Source organism: Scyliorhinus torazame, chromosome 21 (assembly GCF_047496885.1).
Source record: "Scyliorhinus torazame isolate Kashiwa2021f chromosome 21, sScyTor2.1, whole genome shotgun sequence".
Classification (NCBI taxonomy): Eukaryota; Metazoa; Chordata; class Chondrichthyes; order Carcharhiniformes; family Scyliorhinidae; genus Scyliorhinus; species Scyliorhinus torazame.
The window spans coordinates 67523338-67542029 of record NC_092727.1 but is presented as its reverse complement, the minus strand read 5'-3'; the positions used below and the strand labels follow the sequence as shown (position 1 = coordinate 67542029).

General features: G+C 50.1%; 1 protein-coding gene across 1 annotated transcript in view; it reads left to right on the top strand.

Annotated features, from left to right (window-relative positions):
* LOC140398334 (parathyroid hormone/parathyroid hormone-related peptide receptor-like) overlaps positions 1-18692 on the top strand; it is a 365863-nt gene that overhangs the window by 330462 nt on the left and 16709 nt on the right. Inside the window, exon 13 of the mRNA XM_072486912.1 lies at positions 16381-16422. Within this exon, the coding sequence (XP_072343013.1) occupies positions 16381-16422 (42 nt within the window). The remainder of the gene's footprint in view (positions 1-16380; positions 16423-18692) is intronic.

The following is an 18692-nucleotide window of genomic DNA, read 5'->3' as shown; positions in this document are numbered from 1 at the left end:
GATGGACGCTGTGCCCTGGGCTCTGGGTGATGGACGCTGGGCTCTGGGTGATGGATGCCTGACGCTGGGCTCTGGGCGATGGATGCTGGGCCCTGTGCTCTGGGTGATGGATGCTGGGCCCTGGGCCCTGGGTGATGGATGCTGGGCCCTGGGCTCTGGGTGATGGATGCTGGGCCCTGTGCTCTGGGTGATGGATGCCAGATGCTGGGCTCTGGGTGATGGATGCTGGGCTCTGGGTGATGGATGCTGGGCTCTGGGTGATGGTTGCTGGGCTCTGGGTGATGGATGTTGGGCCCTGGGCTCTGGGTGATGGATGCCGGACGCTGGGCTCTGGGTGATGGATGCTGGGCTCTGGGTGATGGATGCTGGGCTCTGGGTGATGGTTGCTGGGCTCTGGGTGATGGATGTTGGGCCCTGGGCTCTGGGTGATGGATGCTGTGCCCTGGGCTCTGGGTGATGGATGCCTGGACGCTGGGTTCTGGGCGATGGATGCCAGACGCTGGGCTCTGGGTGATGGATGCTGGGCCCTGGGCTCTGGGTGATGGATGCCGTATGCTGGGCTCTGGGTGATAGACGCTGGGCCCTGGGGTCTGGGTGATGGATGCTTGGCCCTGGGCTCTGGGTGATGGATGCCAGATGCTGGGCTCTGGGTGATGGATGCCAGACGCTGGGCTCTGGGTGATGGATGCTGGATGCTGGGCTCTGGGTGATGGATGCTGGATGCTGGGCTCTGGGTGATGGATGCTGGATGCTGCGCTCTGGGTGATGAATGTTGGATGCTGGGCTCTGGGTGATGGATGCTGGGCTCTGGGTGATGGATGCTGGATGCTGGGCTCTGGGTGATGGATACTGGATGCTAGGCTCTGGGTGCTGCTCTCTGGGCTCTGCTATTTGAAAACATTATCCACTTCGACCAACTTATCTCAAACCCGTTTACCCGGAGGCACTTTCTTATGAGACGAACAAAGGACAAGAGTGAATTGCTGGTTCAACCTGATTTTATTCTGGAATCTTATGATCCAAACTCTATTCGCACAACGAAATCTAAATCCTTAAATTACCTCATATTGTCTATTTGAGACTCCGATACTACCTGTACAGTTCAACTTGGTCAGGCTGCTCTGCCGGGTTCAATTCTTCGCTGAGCTCTGCTGATTCCGATGATCTTCTTTGCAAAGGTAGATTTTGCACTCCCTAACCGTTTCTTTGCTTCACTCAGGTGGAGTCTTCACTCAGGTGGAGTCTTCACTCAGGTGGAATCGTCACTGAGGTGAAGTCTTCGCTGGGGTGGAATCTTCGCTGGGGTGGAATCTTCACTGGGGTGGAGTCTTCCCTGGGGTGGAATCTTCACTGAGGTGGAGTCTTCGCTGGGATGGAGTCTTCGCTGGGGTGGAGTCTTCGCTGGGGTGGAGCCTTCGCTGAGGTGGAGTCTTCGCTGGGGTGGAATCTTCACTGGGATGGAGTCTTCGCTGGGGTGGAGTCTTCGCTGGGGTGGAATCTTCACCGGGGTGAAATCTTCACTGGGGTGGAGTCTTCGATGATGTGGAGTCTTCTCTGGGGTGGAATCTTCACTGGGATGGAGTCTTCGCTGACGTGGAGTCTTCACTGGGGTGGAATCTTCGCTGGGGTAGAATCTTCGCTGGGGTGGAATCTTCACTGGGGTGGAGTCTTCACTGGGGTGGAGTCTTCGCTGACGTGGAGTCTTCACTGGGGTGGAATCTTCGCTGGGATGGAATCTTCGCTGGGGTGGAATCTTCACTGGGGTGGAATCTTCACTGGGATCAAGTCTTCACTGACGTGGAGTCTTCACTGGGGTGGAATCTTCGCTGGGATGGAATCTTCGCTGGGGTGGAATCTTCACTGTGATGGAGTCTTCACTGGGATCAAGTCTTCACTGACGTGGAGTCTTCACTGGGGTGGAATCTTCGCTGGGATGGAATCTTCGCTGGGGTGGAATCTTCACTGTGATGGAGTCTTCGCTGATGTGGAGTCTTCATTGGGGTGGAATCTTCACGGGTGGAATCTTTACTGGGGTGGAGTCTTCGCTGACATGGAGTCTTCACTGGGGTGGAGTCTTCACTGACGTGGAGTCTTCACTGGGGTGGAATCTTCACTGCGGTGGAGTCTTCACTGACGAGGAATCTTCACTGGGGTGGAGTCTTCACTGGGGTGGAATCTTCGCTGGGGTGGAATCTTCGCTGGGGTGGAATCTTCACTGGGATCAAGTCTTCACTGACGTGGAGTCTTCACTGGGGTGGAATCTTCACTGGGATGGAATCTTCGCTGGGGTGGAATCTTCACTGTGATGGAGTCTTCGCTGATGTGGAGTCTTCATTGGGGTGGAATCTTCACTGGGGTGGAATCTTTACTGGGGTGGAGTCTTCGCTGACATGGAGTCTTCACTGGGGTGGAGTCTTCACTGACGTGGAGTCTTCACTGGGGTGGAATCTTCACTGCGGTGGAGTCTTCACTGACGAGGAATCTTCACTGGGGTGGAGTCTTCACTGGGGTGGAATCTTCGCTGGGGTGGAATCTTCGCTGGGGTGGAGTCTTCACTCAGTTGGAGTCTTCACTGATGAGGAATCTTCACTGGGGTGGTGTCTTCGCTGAGGTGGAATCTTCGCTGGGGTGGAATCTTCACTGGGGCAGAATCTTCGCTGAGGTGGAGTCTTCGCTGGGGTGGAATCTTCGCTGGGGTGGAGTCTTTGCTGGGGTGGAATCTTCGCTGGGGTGGAATCTTCACTGGGGTGGAATCTTCGCTGGGGTGGAATCTTCACTGAGGTGGAGTCTTCCCTGGGGTGGAATCTTCGCTGGGGTGGAATCTTCACTGAGGTGGAGTCTTCACTGTCTCTGTGAAGTTTGCACGTTCTCCCCGTGTCTGCGTGAGTTTTCTCCGGGTGCTCCGGTTTCCTCCCACAGCCCAAAGATGTGCAGCTTATGTGGATTGGCCACGCTAAATTGCCTCTTCGTGTCGAATATGTGAGTTATGTTAAGAGGTTATTGGGATAGGGCAGGGGAGTGGACTTGAGTGGAGGGTTGGTGCAGACTCGATGGGCCAAATGGCCTCCTTCTGCCCTGTAAGGATGCTATGATTTGACAGGGTTCGGTTCCGTTGCCTGCTGTTGTCATGTATCTTTCCTTGGGTGATCTGATTTATTGTCCTGGCGTGCTCTTCTAGCACACTAACCATGTGGCTGCTGGCCTAGATTCCAGTTAATTTCTTCTGTCCAAGGTGTGTTTAACTTTTCAGGATAAGATCCTGAGCTTATTGTCCAAATTTGCCAAATAGAGGTATTAATTGTGGTTACCCCTGCCCCGAATGCGGTTGCCAAATAGTTAAACAGTTATCACTTTCTGCAATACTTCTGTCTGGGTCTGGCTCTACCCTGATCACTCCCTGTTTCCCATTCCAATAATCTACACCACTCTGGCAGTTGGATCCCAGTTGTATCTATCACCACGGGCACCAATTTGTAATGAATATTGTCGCCCAGGACTTTGCCTGTGTGTTTTAAAACCAACCTATTTCATGGCTCCAGGGTGGCTTCAGGACAAGTGGGGAGGGGCACACTTACTGCCTGTTTCAGCCCATTCCTCATTTCGTAGGCTACGTATTCCTCTTCTATAAGTTTCCCTGCTGGGCATCTTTGGCCTAATTCCAGCCCCCTTTCTCCACCAATGGCCAAACACCCAATTTTGGTGCAGGGGATGATCCCCACCAAACATTTGTGGGTTCCCGAGTCAGATAACAATGTTCTGAGCTCCCGTTTTATTTTCGATTCACTACCCAATGATTGCTACACCCAAACATCACACTTTTACTGGGGTGAACCCATAAGATTCCACCCTCGCATTCGCCCACATCTGGTGGGACGAATCACCTATATCCTGGGCAACTCCGGGTGAGTTCTTGTCTGGTCGGTTCCTTTGAATAATACACACTTGTTATCAGGCTCACGAGGACGACCACCACAAAGCCTCTCATGTTTTTGATCACGAAAGGAAGACAATCAAGGTAACACCTATTATTATTCTTAATTAATATCTGTCTAACCCAAAATAGTCCTCCACCTGTGGAGCAGTTTGTCAAATCTTTCCGTTTTGGAATCAATTCTCCCAACTCCCTTTTCCTTTTTCCACGTCGATTTTGTCAGGTATCAATTCAGACCTGACCAGATGTTCTAAGGGTCTTTCACAAATTTTGGAGTTTGGAGCGTGTATGCAGTCAAGCATGCATGTTTAAATTGGTGCTTCTTGGGAAAATGTGGCAGCTTTTAAAGCAGCATAGCGGCACAATGGTTAGCACTGCTGCCTCACACGTCAGGGACACAGGTTCAATTTCCGACTCCGGTGACTGTGTGGACTTTAGACGTTCTCCCGTGTCTGCGTGTGTTTCCTCCAGGTGCTCCAGTTTCCTCCCACAGTCCAAAGATGTGCGGGTTAGGTGGATTGGCCATGCTAAATTGTTCCTTAGTGTTCAGGGATGTAGAGGTTAAATTACAGGATTATGGGTATAAGGTGGAGTGAATCGGTGCAGATTTGATTGGCCGAATGGCCTCCTTCTGCACTGAAATGAGCTAATGATACAAAGAGTATGGTAGCCATGGAGGTCATGTTAAAAGGCGGACATCATCCTGCAGAGTATGTGGTGTTAGTGCGGAAGACCAAAACAGTTTTGTCATGGTTGATAAGGGGGTGTGATGCTCCAGAACAGGAGCAAAATGTACTTCGCAGAGAGGTGAAATCTCATGAGGGGAAGAATACGGGCACAGCAAAAAGAAGAAGCTGGAGGCCTTGAAGAATCACTCATGAGTTTCATTTTGGTGTTTTGGCAGAGCTGGTGGACAATGCTGGGGATGCAGCTGGCACAATAATGGACAATTACATGATGAGAAGACAATGTTTTGTTCATGGAGAATGAGGGGATGATAACCTGCGTACTCCCTTCATGAATATTTTACGAAGAAGGGATTACCTGAGGTGATGCTGCTACTTCCAGCATGGAACCAGAGAGTCGACTCTAAGAAAATGTGCCATCGAAACTGAACTTGTCTCCAAGTCCAATAGCAGGACCACAATTTGAAGGAGTAAAACCAGAGTGGTGCTCTTTCAGGATGAGAAATTTTCTTTAAACGACTCCATGAAGCGTAACTACTTTGAAGAAGAGCATTGAAGAAGGCCACAGGAGTAGTCTCTGAGTGTCAGGATGGGGACTAATATCAACCATAGCTATGGTGGGGGAGACTACAAAAAAAGCTTTATCTGGAACTTTGTGAAGACTTGGTTTGCTTGTTTTTAAAACAAAACCACTGCCATTCCCAGACATTTCCTGGGAGGAGTTAGCTGTCTACGTAAGAGGGCTCTGATTACCAAGTGCCAGGTGCGCTCCTTACTCCATGGGCAGATTACCACCAGTGTCTTTCTCTTTTTGATTATGGGTCGGGGTTTCGCTTTCTCACGTTGTGTGGAGGAGTGAACGCAAATTTGTACTGGCACCGTTTACTGAGGGAAATCGACCAAAACACATTGCTTATGTCCAGCAAGGTGAAATACCTGGCATGTGGGGCCTGTTCCATCATGGCGGCGGGGCTGATCGCGACTATTGGTGCCATGATTGGGGCTGTTTTGTTCAGCTCTAGGTGTTCGATTGTCAACCTCCAAGAGCCGTCTGGTTTCCTGATTGGCCAAATCGGGGAATTGTTGGTGGAGGTCTCCCTGCTGCAGTAGGCTGTTTATTACCTTGACTACCTCACCCTCGGCCTGTTTAGGGAAACAGTAATGTTTCTGGGGTTGCAGGTCAGGGCCTTCCAACACTGCCTCCCCTGTTATCCAACCACAGTCATGCTTCTGGCTTGTGAATGCTTGGACATGCTTCGCTAGGATTCACTGTGCTCTCAGGTCATCAGTCATTTCTATGGGCTTTATCTACAGTTCTCCCACAGTGCAAACACTGCCTGTGTATCTCCCTGCGGAAACATCTATGGGGGTCTCATCTGCCTCGACCATCTGACAAATGCAGCAGTTTGCTGGATCAAAGGACAGGTTTGCATGTATGCTTAAAGCCGGAGCCCAGGATATGCGCTGCTTCTCGGATGGAGGTCGACGAGTACGGCTGGGTGGTGGCATACTAGATCCCCTAACCTTAACTTTAATAGATAGGTCTCTGGTCCCTCCTGTAAATGTCCTGTGAATCCACTTAAAATGATCTTCTTTCTGGTGCGCCATGTTGTGTCGATGTCTCTGGATGTGTTCAGGTTAGTGCGGGAGCCCCCTGTGTACCATAGGAACTCGACAGGATGGCCTCCTACCTCGCCTTCTACCAAGGGTTACCTTACAGTATCCCATTTTGCACACATCTTGGTGAGGCCTGGCACTGTCACGCTCTGGGATCTGTGTCCACCTGGGGTAATAGGGCAGAGGGATACTCCGTCTCCCCCACTGGGGTTATCGCAGCTTGTCTCGTCGGCCCCTCTAGTGGTATGGTCGAGGGTCTCTTTTCCGGTCCCTGTTCCTGCGATTGCTGATGGAGTGCTCTGTACTCTCTGGCCAAGTGGCCTGCCCAGCCACAATTGTAACACTTCCCCAGTGGTTGATATTTAGGGTGCCCCTGGGGCTGGTCTCGACCTCTCGTTCCGGGAGGAGGAGTGTATGAGGGCAGGAGACCTCTATAATAACCCCCTCTACTTCTGTCTCCATCTTCATTGCGCCATACTGGGACAGGGCTTGGGTCTGTGTTAACTGGATTCATTTTTCCGTTTTTATTGGCCTTTGCCGTATCTATTTCCTGAACTTCCTTTTCCCAGGCTTGGCCATCCCCAAGTACCCAGGCCTCCGTGTGTGCATCATCAGCAGGGTCAAAAGTCTCTCATTGCCCTCCTACTCCCTCTGCTGGTGTGCGACATGAGAGTTTTGGTCCAAGTTGACTTGGGTTCTACCCAGTTGCCCCAAATTGGATAAAATGAATTGGGTACTGTAAATTTTTTTAAAGTGAAAAATAACATTGAAAAAAAATTTAAAACATGCTTCTCTTTATTTTCCCCATCTCTTCCCTTACACGCACCAATTCCTCCTTGAGTTTTAAATTCTCCACTTCTTTACCTCCTAACTGTTCTGCACAACTGGTTATCGCTATTGCCTCAGTTAATTTGTAATCATGCTTACCTAATAGTTTGTGCACCTCTTCCGAACATTCTGTCCTCTGCGATGTCCTTCTGACCCTGACCTGACATTGGCTTAGTATTCAACACACTTGGGCCATTTATTATTTAAATATTTCCTCACAGGGTTTCCTCCCATTCTGGGCAACTTGCCATTTTCCTCTTTTTAGGATTCATCCAAGGGGAAGGTCCAGCTGACACAAAATTCCCGCCCAGTTCCTCCAACCCAATACACACAAGAGGCGGCACAGTGGCACAGTGGTCAGCATTGCTGTCTCACAGCACTAGAGACCTGGGTTCGATTCCGACCTCAGAATGATTGCACATTCTTTCCATGTCTGCGTGGGTTTCCTCCAGGTACTCCAGTTCCCTCCCACAGTCCAAAGATGTGCAGGCTAGGTGGATTGGCAATGCTAAATTGACCCGAGGTGGGGTTAGGGGGATAGTGTGGGGGATTGGGCCTAGTTAGGGTGCTCTTTCAGAGGGTCAGTGCAGATTCAATGGGCCGAATGGTCTCCTTCTGCACTGTAGGGATTCTATGGTTCCATGCCGAGCACCGCTCAGGGCTGACTTGCAGAGTCTTACTCCTTGACTATGGATCAAGACTGTCTGGGAGGCTGGCATTGATCTGTCTCATGACTAGCCGCTCGAAGCGTTTCATGATAACAGACGTCAGGGCCACTGATCAGTAGTCGTTGAGGCAGGCTACCTTGTCCTTCTTTGGTACTGGTATTATGGTAGTCTTCTTGAAGGAGGTGGGTACCTCAGAGCGGGGGAGTGAGGTGGTGAAGATGTCTGCGAATACACTCGCCAGCTGGTCTGCGCAGGCTCTCAGTGCCCGCCCAGGGACTCTGTTGGGGTCCGTCACTTTCCGTGGGTTCACTTTCAAGAAGCCTTGCTGTGTCGCCTGCGATCTCATGTCAGCCCTGCCATAGACGTCGTGGGTTAGTGTCATTAGCCTGGTACTCCAGTTTGATGCGGTATTGTCTTTTTGCATCCCTGATGGCTTTCTGTACGTCGTACATGGATTTCTTATATAGGTCAGGGCCATCAGACTTGAACGCCTCCATCCGGGACTTCAGCAGGGAGTGAACCCTTTGGTTGAGCCAGGGTTTCCGATTGGGGAATACCCGTATTGTCTTCACAGCGCCAGGGTCCCAGGTTCGATTCTCCGCTGGGTCACTGTCTGTGTGGAGTCTGCACGTTCTCCCCGTGTCTGCATGGGTTTCCTCCGGGTGCTTCGGTTTCCTCCCACAGTCCAAAGACGTGCAGGTTTGGTGGATTGGTCATGATAAATTGCCCTTAGTACCAAAAAGGCTAGGAGAGGTTATTGGGTTACGGGGATAGGGTGGAAGTGAGGGCTTAAGTGGGTCACTGCAGACTTGATGGGCCGAATGGCCTCCTTCTGCGCTGTATGTTCTATGTTCTAACACACTGCTGAAGTCTATGACGGTGGTTGCGTACTCGTCCAGGTTAGCTACCACGGCCTTGAATATGGACCAATCCACGGTCTCCAAGCAGTTACGGAGGATGTTCTCAGATGCCTCGGACCACCACTGCATGGTTTTCTTGACTGGCTCAGTACGCTTGAGTTGCTAATAGTAAGCTGAAAGTCGGAGTACCGACTTGTGGTGGGATTTGCCAAAGTGTGGTCGGGGAATGGAGCGGTAGGCTCCTTTGATGCTCGTGTAGCAGTGGTCCAGGGTGTTTGCACCTCTGATGGGGCAGGAGATATGTTGATGGAGTTTGGGTGGAACTTGCCTGAGGTTGACCTGGTTGAAGTCTCTAGCCACAATTGTCAGGGCTTCAGAGTGATTTGTTTCTTGGTTGTTGATGGTGGAATGTAGTTCGTCAAGTGCTTTCTTCACTTCTGCCTGGGGTGGGGTGTAGACTGCTGTGATGAGTACACAGGTGAAGTCGTGTGGGAGGTGGAAGTGCCGACACTTCATGGTCAGGAATTCTAGATCTGGGGAGCAGTGGCACGCTAAGGACACCACATCCGAACAACAGGAGGTGTTGATGAGGAGGCAAACACCCCCGAGTTGCCTGACGCCATCGTGCGGTCCATCCGGTGGATCAAGAAGCCTTCGGGTTGGATGGCGCAGTCCGGTGTGATCAGAGTGAGCCGTGTCTTGGTGAAGCAGAGCACACAGCAGTTTCTCACTTCCCTCTGGGAGGTAAATCTAGCGTAGAGGTCATCCAGCTTGTTCTCAATCGCTGGGACGTTTGCTGGGGAGAGGAGTCTTGAAGCCACGTAATTTAAATTTCACCTTCAGGCCGGCATGTTTTCCCCGCTTCCTGGGTCGGCGGCTGCTCTTGGATGGCAGGGCTGGCTTTGCATAAGGTAATACTGTGGTTTAACTGAGACTCAGAACTTGGTCAGGCTGCTCTGCCGGGTATGACTCTTCACTGTACTCTGCCCACTCCGATGACCTTGCTTCTGAACTCAGGGTCTTCGCAAAGGTTGGTCTCGCACGCCTTCTCTGGTCATCGCCATGTCTTCTCTTCACTGGGGTGGTCTTCGTTCGGGGTGGCCTCCAGGTGTCCTAACAGACACTCTCTTTCATGCTCTTCTGGAAGGTTTTCTGGCTTCCTACCAATGAGGTTCTGGGCGGGTGGGGGGTCCATTCTCAGGTGTACAGAGCGCTAGTAGCCCTTTCCATATATGGTGTTGAGGCACCATTGAGTCTGAGCGATACTGGACCTGAGGTGCCTGCGCGTCTGGCTGATACTAGTCAGTACACAAAATACTGTCCTTATTGGTCAGGGTCGAGCACTTCCAGTTCCAAACTCCAGGGCAAGTTCAGACTTGCTCTTGTTTGCCTCTGATCAGTGTCTCTGTTTATTAAACCTGTCCAAATTTCCCAGAGCTGTTTAATTTAGATTGTCCAATTCTATACCTGGCCTCGCTTTTCAGGCTGTTGACCATTTTGTCACAGTGGACTCTGGCCGCTGGGCTCTGCCCGCAGGAAAAAGGGCTCTGGGCACAGGGCTCTGGGTGCTGGGCTCTAGCCACAGGGCTATGGGCTCTGGCCATCGGGCTCTGGGTGCTAGGCTCTGGCCACTGGGCTCTGGCCACTGGGCTCTGGGCGATGGGCTCTGGCCATCGGGCTCTGGGTGCTAGGCTCTGGCCACTGGGCTATGGGCTCTGGCCACTGGGCTCTAGCCACAGGGCTATGGGCTCTGGCCATCGGGCTCTGGGTGCTAGGCTCTGGCCACTGGGCTCTGGCCACTGGGCTCTGGGTGCTGGGCTCTGGCCACAGGGCTATGGGCTCTGGCCATCGGGCTCTGGGTGCTAGGCTCTGGCCACTGGGCTCTGGCCACTGGGCTCTGGCCACTGGGCTCTGAATGGTGGACTCGGACCACAAACGCTGGGCTTTCGGTTCTGAGTGCAGGGCTCTGAATGCTGGCCTCTGGTTCTTGGCTCTGGACACTAGACACTGGGCTCTGTGCTCTGGCCACTGGATGTTGGGCCCTGAGGTCTAGGCTCTGGGTGCTAGGCTCTGGGTTCTGAGCACTGAACACTGGGCTCTGAGCCGTGGGCTCTGGGCACTGGGCTCTGGGTGCTGGGCTCTGGGTTCTGAGCACTCAGTAAACTTTACGCAGGTGAGGGAGACACATCCTGAGTGAGATACATCCAGAGTGGGAATTGGAACTTGGTAATTTGGTGCAGTGAGGTAATCAGGAAAGGTAAGTGGTAAGACTTACTCTAAGTCTAATTCTGCTGTTTTTCAGTTAAAAGTGCAGTGTGTAGCTTAGTGTCTGATTGGCTGAAGCTGCCCCCACTCTAATTGCTGAGAGGCAGTTATCTGTCAGTCACCTGAGGCCTGTTTAGTGGCACAAGGGTGTACATTGTATTCTTCTGTTTGAAGCTTAAGTAGTGTGAGTCACCCTGGTTAGCTGAGTTCTGTATAAAAGACAGACAGAAAGCGCACTCAGTAAGCTTTGCGCAGGTCAAGGAGACACAGCCTGAGTGAGACACATCCAGAGTGGGAATTCGAACTTGGTAATTTGGTGCAGTGAGGTAATTCGGTGCAGAGTGGGAGAAGTTGCTTTTTCCCGACCGTTTTGTTTCCTTTCTTTTGGCCTGTAACTGTTAATCTGCAGGGAGAGAACCAGAGAGCATCCTGGGAAGGTAAGTGATTCTTATTTCCTTTTCAAATTGTGTGTGGGGGGGGGGGGGAACTGTAAGTGACATCACAGTAAAGCTGTGACCTGATTGGCTGGTTGGGAATCTGTTAAATTTGAAAAAAAATTAATATTACAATAAAAATCTAATTGATTAACTAGATAGTGGAGTAACTAAACCTGAGGGCAGTGATCGGTATTTAGCATTTAATTTTACAGTAAAAATCATCTAGCGTCAGGGCCATATAGTTAATGGAACTCAATCTAACAATAATTCAAGTGTTTATTTTAAATTAATTAATTAGTGCTTGAATGTCACTCAGTGGGGTGCAGTGCTCCAACTGTGAGATCTGGCAGATCTGTGACACTTCCAGCGTTCCGGTCGACTACATTTGCAGCAAATGTAACCAATGGCAGCTCCTCACAGACCGCATGGTTCAGTTGGAGCAGCAATTGGGTGCACTTAGGAGCATGCAGGTGGCGGAAAGCATCATAGATCGCAGTTATGTAAATGTGGTCACACCCAAGGTGCAGGCAGAGAGATGGGTGACCACCAGAAGGGGCAGGCAGTCAGTGCAGGAATCCCCTGTGGTTGTCCCCCTCTCGAACAATACCTCTTTGGATGCTGTTGGGGGGAATAGCCTATTAGGGGAAAACAGCAGCTGGGGGGAATAGCCTATTAGGGGAAAACAGCAGCAGCCAGACCAGTGGCACCACGTGCTCTGATTTTCAGCAGGAGGGTCAAAGCGCAGAAGAGCAATAGTCATAGGGGACTCTACAGTCAGAGGCACAGATAGGCGCTTCTGTGGACGTGAAAGAGACTCAAGGATGGTATGTTGCCTCCCTGGTGCCAGGGTCCAGGTTGTCTCAGAACGGGTCGCGGGCATCCTGAAGGGGGAGGGCAAACAGGCAGAGGTCCTTGTACATATTGGCACTAACGACATAGGCAGGAAGGGACATGAGGTCCTGCAGCAGGAGTTCAGGGACCTAGGTAGAAAATTAAAAGACAGGATTGTAATCTCGGGATTACTCCCTGTGCCACGTGCCAGTGAGGCTAGAAATAGGAAGATAGAGCAGCTAAACACGTGGCTAAACAGCTGGTGTAGGAGGGTTTCTGTTATCTGGACCACTGGGAGCTCTTCCGGGGCAGGTGTGACCTGTATAAGAAGGACGGGTTGCATCTAAACTGGAGAGGCATAAATATCCTGGCTGCGAGGTTTGCTAGTGTCACACGGGAGGGTTTAAACGAGAATGGCAGGGGGTGAGTACCGGAGCAATAGGTCAGAAGGTGAAAACATTGAAGGAGAACTAGGGAATAGGGCCAGTGTGGCTGAGGAAGAGCAGACAGGGAGGTGTTGCTGAAAACAGCGGGTCTGGTGGCCTGAAGTGCATATGTTTTAATGCAAGAAGTATTACGGGTAAGGCAGATGAACTTAGGGCTTGGATTAGTACTTGGAACTATGATGTTGTTGCCATTACAGAGACCTGGTTGAGGGAAGGACAGGATTGGCAGCTAAACGTTCCAGGATTTAGATGTTTCAGGCGGGATAGAGGGGGATGTAAAAGGGGTGGTGGAGTTGCACTACTGGTTCGGGAGAATATCACAGCTGTACTACGGGAGGACACCTCAGAGGGCAGCGAGGCTATATGGGTAGAGATCAGGAATAAGAAGGGTGCAGTCACAATGTTGGGGGTTTACTACAGGCCTCCCAACAGCCAGCGGGAGATAGAGGAGCAGATAGGTAGACAGATCTTGGAAACAAGTAAAAGCAACAGGGTTGTTGTGATGGGAGACTTCAACATCCCCAATATTGACTGGGACTCACTTAGTGCTAGGGGCTTGGACAGGGCAGAGTTTGTAAGGAACATTCAGGAGGGCTTCTTAAATCAATATGTAGAAAGTCTAACTAGGGAAGGGGCTGTACTGGACCTGGTATTGGGGAATGAGCCCGACCAGGTGGTAGACGTTTCAGTGGGAAGCATTTCGGGAACTGTGACCACAATTCAGTAAGTTTTAAAGTGCTGGTGGACAAAGATAAGAGTGGTCCTAGGATGAATGTGCTAAATTGGGGGAAGGCTAATTATAACAATATTAGGCGGGAACTAAAGAACCTAGATTGGGGGCGGACGTTTGAGGGTAAATCAACATCTGACATGTGGGAGGCTTTCAAATGTCAGTTGAAAGGAATTCAGGACCGGCATGTTCCTGTGCGGAAGAAGGATAAATAAGGCAAATTTCGGGAACCTTGGATAACGAGAGATATTATAGGCCTCGTCAAAAAGAAAAAGGAGGCATTTGTCAGGGCTAGAAGGCTGGGAACAGACGAAGCCTGTGTGGAATATAAGGAAAGTAGGACGGAACTTAAGCAAGGAGTCAGGAGGACTAAAAGGGGTCACGAAAAATAATTGGCAAATAGGGTTAAGGAAAATCCAAGGCTTTTTACACGTACATAAAAAGCAAGAGGGTAGCCAAGGAAAGGGTTGGCCCCTGAAGGACAGGCAAGGGAATCTATGTGTGGAGCCAGAGGACATGGGCGAGGTACTAAATGAATACTTTGCATCAGTATTCACCAAAGAGAAGGAATTGGTGGATGTTGAGTCTGGAGAAGGGTGTGTAGACAGCCTGGGTCACATTGAGATCCAAAAAGACGAGGTGTTGGGCGTCTTGAAAAATATTAAGGTAGATAAGTCCCCAGGGCCTGATGGGATCTACCCCAGAATACTGAAGGAGGCTGGAGAGGAAATTGCTGAGGAAATCTTTGGATCCTCACTGTCTTCAGGTGGACGGAGGATGGGAGAATACCCAGTGTTGTTCCTTTGTTTAAGAAGGTGTTGCGATATTTACTTGCCATAAATATGGCAGTCAATAAGATTGCCTTTCTTAATATGGATATGAATATGATATGCTTTCAGAGTTGCCAGGTATCAAATGATACCGCCACAAGGTTCAACCGGGTATCGATCAAAGAGCCAAACAACCAGTTAGTTAGTTCAAGATCAATGATACTTTATTTACACACAAGATTAACTTATACATGCAACATAAACACTATGAGCTAAATGACACCTATCACTATGACAACCTGTACTTAACTTCAGGCACCCGGCTTAGGTCAGGGGAATAGTGGCCTTTGTTCGAATCTGGATCTGCTGGGTCTGGAGATGTAACTGCGGTTCAGCTGGGCTCATCCGCCTGGTAGCGAGCGTTGAACTTGGACTTGCTTCTGGTCGTGGTGCTGCAGTTGGAGATGGACGTTGCCGGAGCACCAGGTCCAAAAGAGGCCGAACACATGGCAGTGGACTCTGAGGTGGTGTCGTAGCCGCAGGACTGCGCTAGTATGCGGAGGTGCGTCAGGAAGGACTGAAAGAGCTCATCCTTACCTTGCAGGTGCTGTTGAAAGACATACCTCTCAAAGCTTTCGTTGACCTCAACGTTGAAGTGCTTGTCGAGCTTGAGGAGGACCGTGTCATACTTAGCTTTGTCCTCGCCTCCCGCGAACACCAAGGAGTTGTATACATCGATGGCGTGCTGACCTGCGTTAGTGAGGAGCATGGCAATCTTTGTTTCGTCCGAGGCGCCCTGGTTTTCATTGGCTTGCATGAAGAGTTCAAAGCGCTGCTTGAAGAGCTTCCAATTTGTGCCCGGGTTCCCAGCGACTTGCAACGGCTGCGGTTTGTTGCGGGTGTCCATGGCTCAGGATGGCGGATTTGCCGGTAGGTATCGATTCACTCCTGGTATCATGAAGTGTTGGGTGCTCTGAGGTACAGACGAACCAACACGGTTGCGATTGGTACAACGCTGTTTTATTCCATTTAACTACTTATACATCAGACTTGGTACTCAGCACGTTGTGACTGTGTGAGTGTCTTGCTATGAGGTCCTGGCCCTGTGCCGTCTCCAGATGGACTGCCTAGAAAGTGTCGTGTTTCTTGTTTTATACTGTGTCTGCTCTTGTCTGTGATTGGCTGTCGTGTTATGTGTGCTAATTGGTCCGTTGGCCTGTCTATCATTATGTATGTGTTATGATGTATGTTTGAATATCATGACAGTTGGGTTGGATTTATCCTGCTTTTTGTGTCCAGGATATATGTGGGCAATTTTCCACATTGCCAGGTAGAAGCCATTGTTGCAGCTATACTGGAACAGCTTGGCTAGGTCGCACGGCAAGTTCTGGAGCACAAGTCTTCAGTACTATTGCTGGAATATTGTAAAGGCCTTTGCAGTATCCAGTGTCTTCAGCCATTTCTTTGTATCACGTGGAGTGAATCGTATTGGCTGAAGACTGACATCAGTAATGGTGGGGACCTCCAGAGGAGACCGAGATGGATCATCCACTCGGTACTTCTGGTTGAAGATTGTTGCGAATGCCTCAGCCTTGTCTTCTGCACAGATGTGCTGATCTCCTCCATCATTGAGGATGGGGATATTTGTGGGGCTTCCTCCTCCAGTGAGTCGGTTATGACTGACTGTGGCAGGACTGCAGAGCTTAGATCTGATGCGTCGGTTGTGGAATCTCTTAGCTCTGTCTATTACTTGCTGCTTATGCTATTTGGCACACAAGTAATCCTGTGTTGTAGCGACACCAGGTTCACACTTCATTTTTCATTGTGCCTGGTGTATCTCCTGACATGCTCTCCTGCACTCTTCATTGAACCAGGGTTGAAACCCTGACTTGGTGGTAATGGCAGAGTGGGGGATATGAAGTTTTGGACAGGAGAGGCAGGCCTCAGACCGAGGGGGGGGGGGGGGGGCGGCGCGCGGGGGGGGGTGCGCAGGCCGGGAGGGGGAGGGGCATTGAGTCAGGGGGTTGGAGGGTCAGACCAGGTTGCGGGGGGGAGTCTGGTGGATGGAAAATCAATAGCAGCTTTCAAACTTGAACAACCTGAAGGAAATAAATGGCAGGAATATGGGAAAAGAACGGGGTGGGGGGGGGGGGGGGGGGGGGGAGGGGGAATCGGGGGCAGGTGGAGTAGTGGGGAGGGGGGGACTGACTGGATTGGTCTCCGAAAGAGCTGCCACAGATTCAATGGGCTGAATGTTCCTTGTCTGCTATTCTATGGTGCTGTTTATAATTTTTTTCCTTTTTCCAAACAGGGCTTTTTTGTTGCTATTATTTATTGTTTCTGCAATGGAGAGGTGAGTCACCAAGCTGCTCGTAAAAATCCCAAATCAGAAAATCCTGGAAAATACATCAGCATCTCAACCTTTTAAAACACCCCTTAAAGCTTACCATTTTGACCAAAACATTTGGTTCACCTGCCAATTAAGTCATTTTGTAACTTTGGGTCAAATGCTGTCTTTCTGCAAAGTACCTGGTGAACTTTTCCCTGTATTACAAACTCAATGGACATATGAACATTTGAACAAGGAACAGGAGGAGGCCACTCGGCCCTTTCAGCCTGGTCCACCTTCCAATAAGATCATGCCTGATCTGACTGTAACCTCCCGCCAACCCCGGATAACCTTTCACCCCCATCGTTTACCAAGAATCAATGTCCCTCTGCCGTAAAATTATTCAGAGACTCTGCTTCCACCACCTTTTCCAGGAAGAGAGTTCCAGAGACTCACTGCCCTCTGAGTGGGAAACAGTTCTCCTCACGTCTGTTATAAATGGGTGACCCCTTATTTTTAAACAGTGACCCCTGGTTCTAGATTCCTGCACAAGATGAAGCATCCTTTCCATATCCACCCTGTCAAGACGCCTCAGAATCTTGTATGTTTCAATCAAGTTGCCTCTTACTCTTCCAAATTCCGTCAGATACAAGGCTAGCCTGTCCAACGTTTCATAGAACATAGAACATAGAAAATACAGCACAGAACAGGCCCTTCGGCCCACGATGTTGTGCCGAACCTTTGTCCTAGATTAATCATAGATTATCATTGAATTTACAGTGCAGAAGGAGGCCATTCGGCCCCCTGAGTCTACACCGGCTCTTGGAAAGAGCACCCTACCCAAACTCAACACCTCCACCCAACACCAAGGGCAATTTGGACATTAAGGGCAATTTATCATTGGCCAATTCACCTAACCCGCACATCTTTGGACTGTGGGAGGAAACCGGAGCACCCGGAGGAAACCCACGCAGACACGGGGAGGACGTGCAGACTCCGCACAGACAATGACCCAAGCCGGAATCGAACCTGGGACCATGGATCTGTGAAGCAATTGTGCTATCCACAATGCTACCGTGCTGCCCTTAAGAACAAATAAATCTACACTATATCATTTTCCCGTAATCCATGTACCTATCCAACAGCTGCTTGAAGGTCCCTAATGTTTCCGACTCAACTACTTCCACAGGCAGTGCATTCCATGCCCCCACTAATCTCTGGGTAAAGAACCTACCTCTGATATCCCTCCTATATCTTCCACCTTTCACCTTAAATTTATGTCCCCTTGTAATGGTGTGTTCCACCTGGGGAAAAAGTCTCTGACTGTCTACTCTATCTATTCCCCTGATCATCTTATAAACCTCTATCAAGTCACCCCTCATCCTTCTCCGCTCTAATGAGAAAAGGCCTAGCACCCTCAACCTTTCCTCGTAAGACCTACTCTCCATTCCAGGCAACATCCTGGTAAATCTTCTTTGCACCTTTTCCAGAGCTTCCACATCCTTCCTAAAATGAGGCGACCAGAACTGTACACAGTACTCCAAATGTGGCCTTCCCAAAGTTTTGTACAGCTGCATCATCACCTCACGGCTCTTAAATTCAATCCCTCTGTTAATGAACGCGAGCACACCATAGGCCTTCTTCACAGCTCTATCCACTTGAGTGGCAACTTTCAAAGATGTATGAACATAGACCCCAAGGTCTCTCTGCTCCTCCACAATGCCAAGAACTCTACCGTTAACCCTGTATTCCGCATTCATATTTGTCCTTCCAAAATGGACAACCTCACACTTTTCAGGGTTAAACTCCATCTGCCACTTCTCAGCCCAGCTCTGCATCCTATCTATGTCTCTTTGCAGCCGACAACAGCCCTCCTTACTATCCACAACTCCACCAATCTTCGTATCGTCTGCAAATTTACTGACCCACCCTTCAACTCCCTCATCCAAGTCATTAATGAAAATCACAAACAGCAGAGGACCCAGAACTGATCCCTGCGGTACACCACTGGTAACGGGGATCCAGGCTGAATATTTGCCATCCACCACCACTCTCTGACTTCTATCGGTTAGCCAATTCGTTATCCAACTGGCCAAATTTCCCACTATCCCATGCCTCCTTACTTTGTGCAGAAGCCTACCATGGGGAACTTTATCAAATGCCTTACTAAAATCCATGTACACTACATCCACTGCTTTACCTTCATCCACATGCTTGGTCACCTCCTCAAAGAATTCAATAAGATTTGTAAGGCAAGACCTACCCCTCACAAATCCGTGCTGACTATCCCTAAT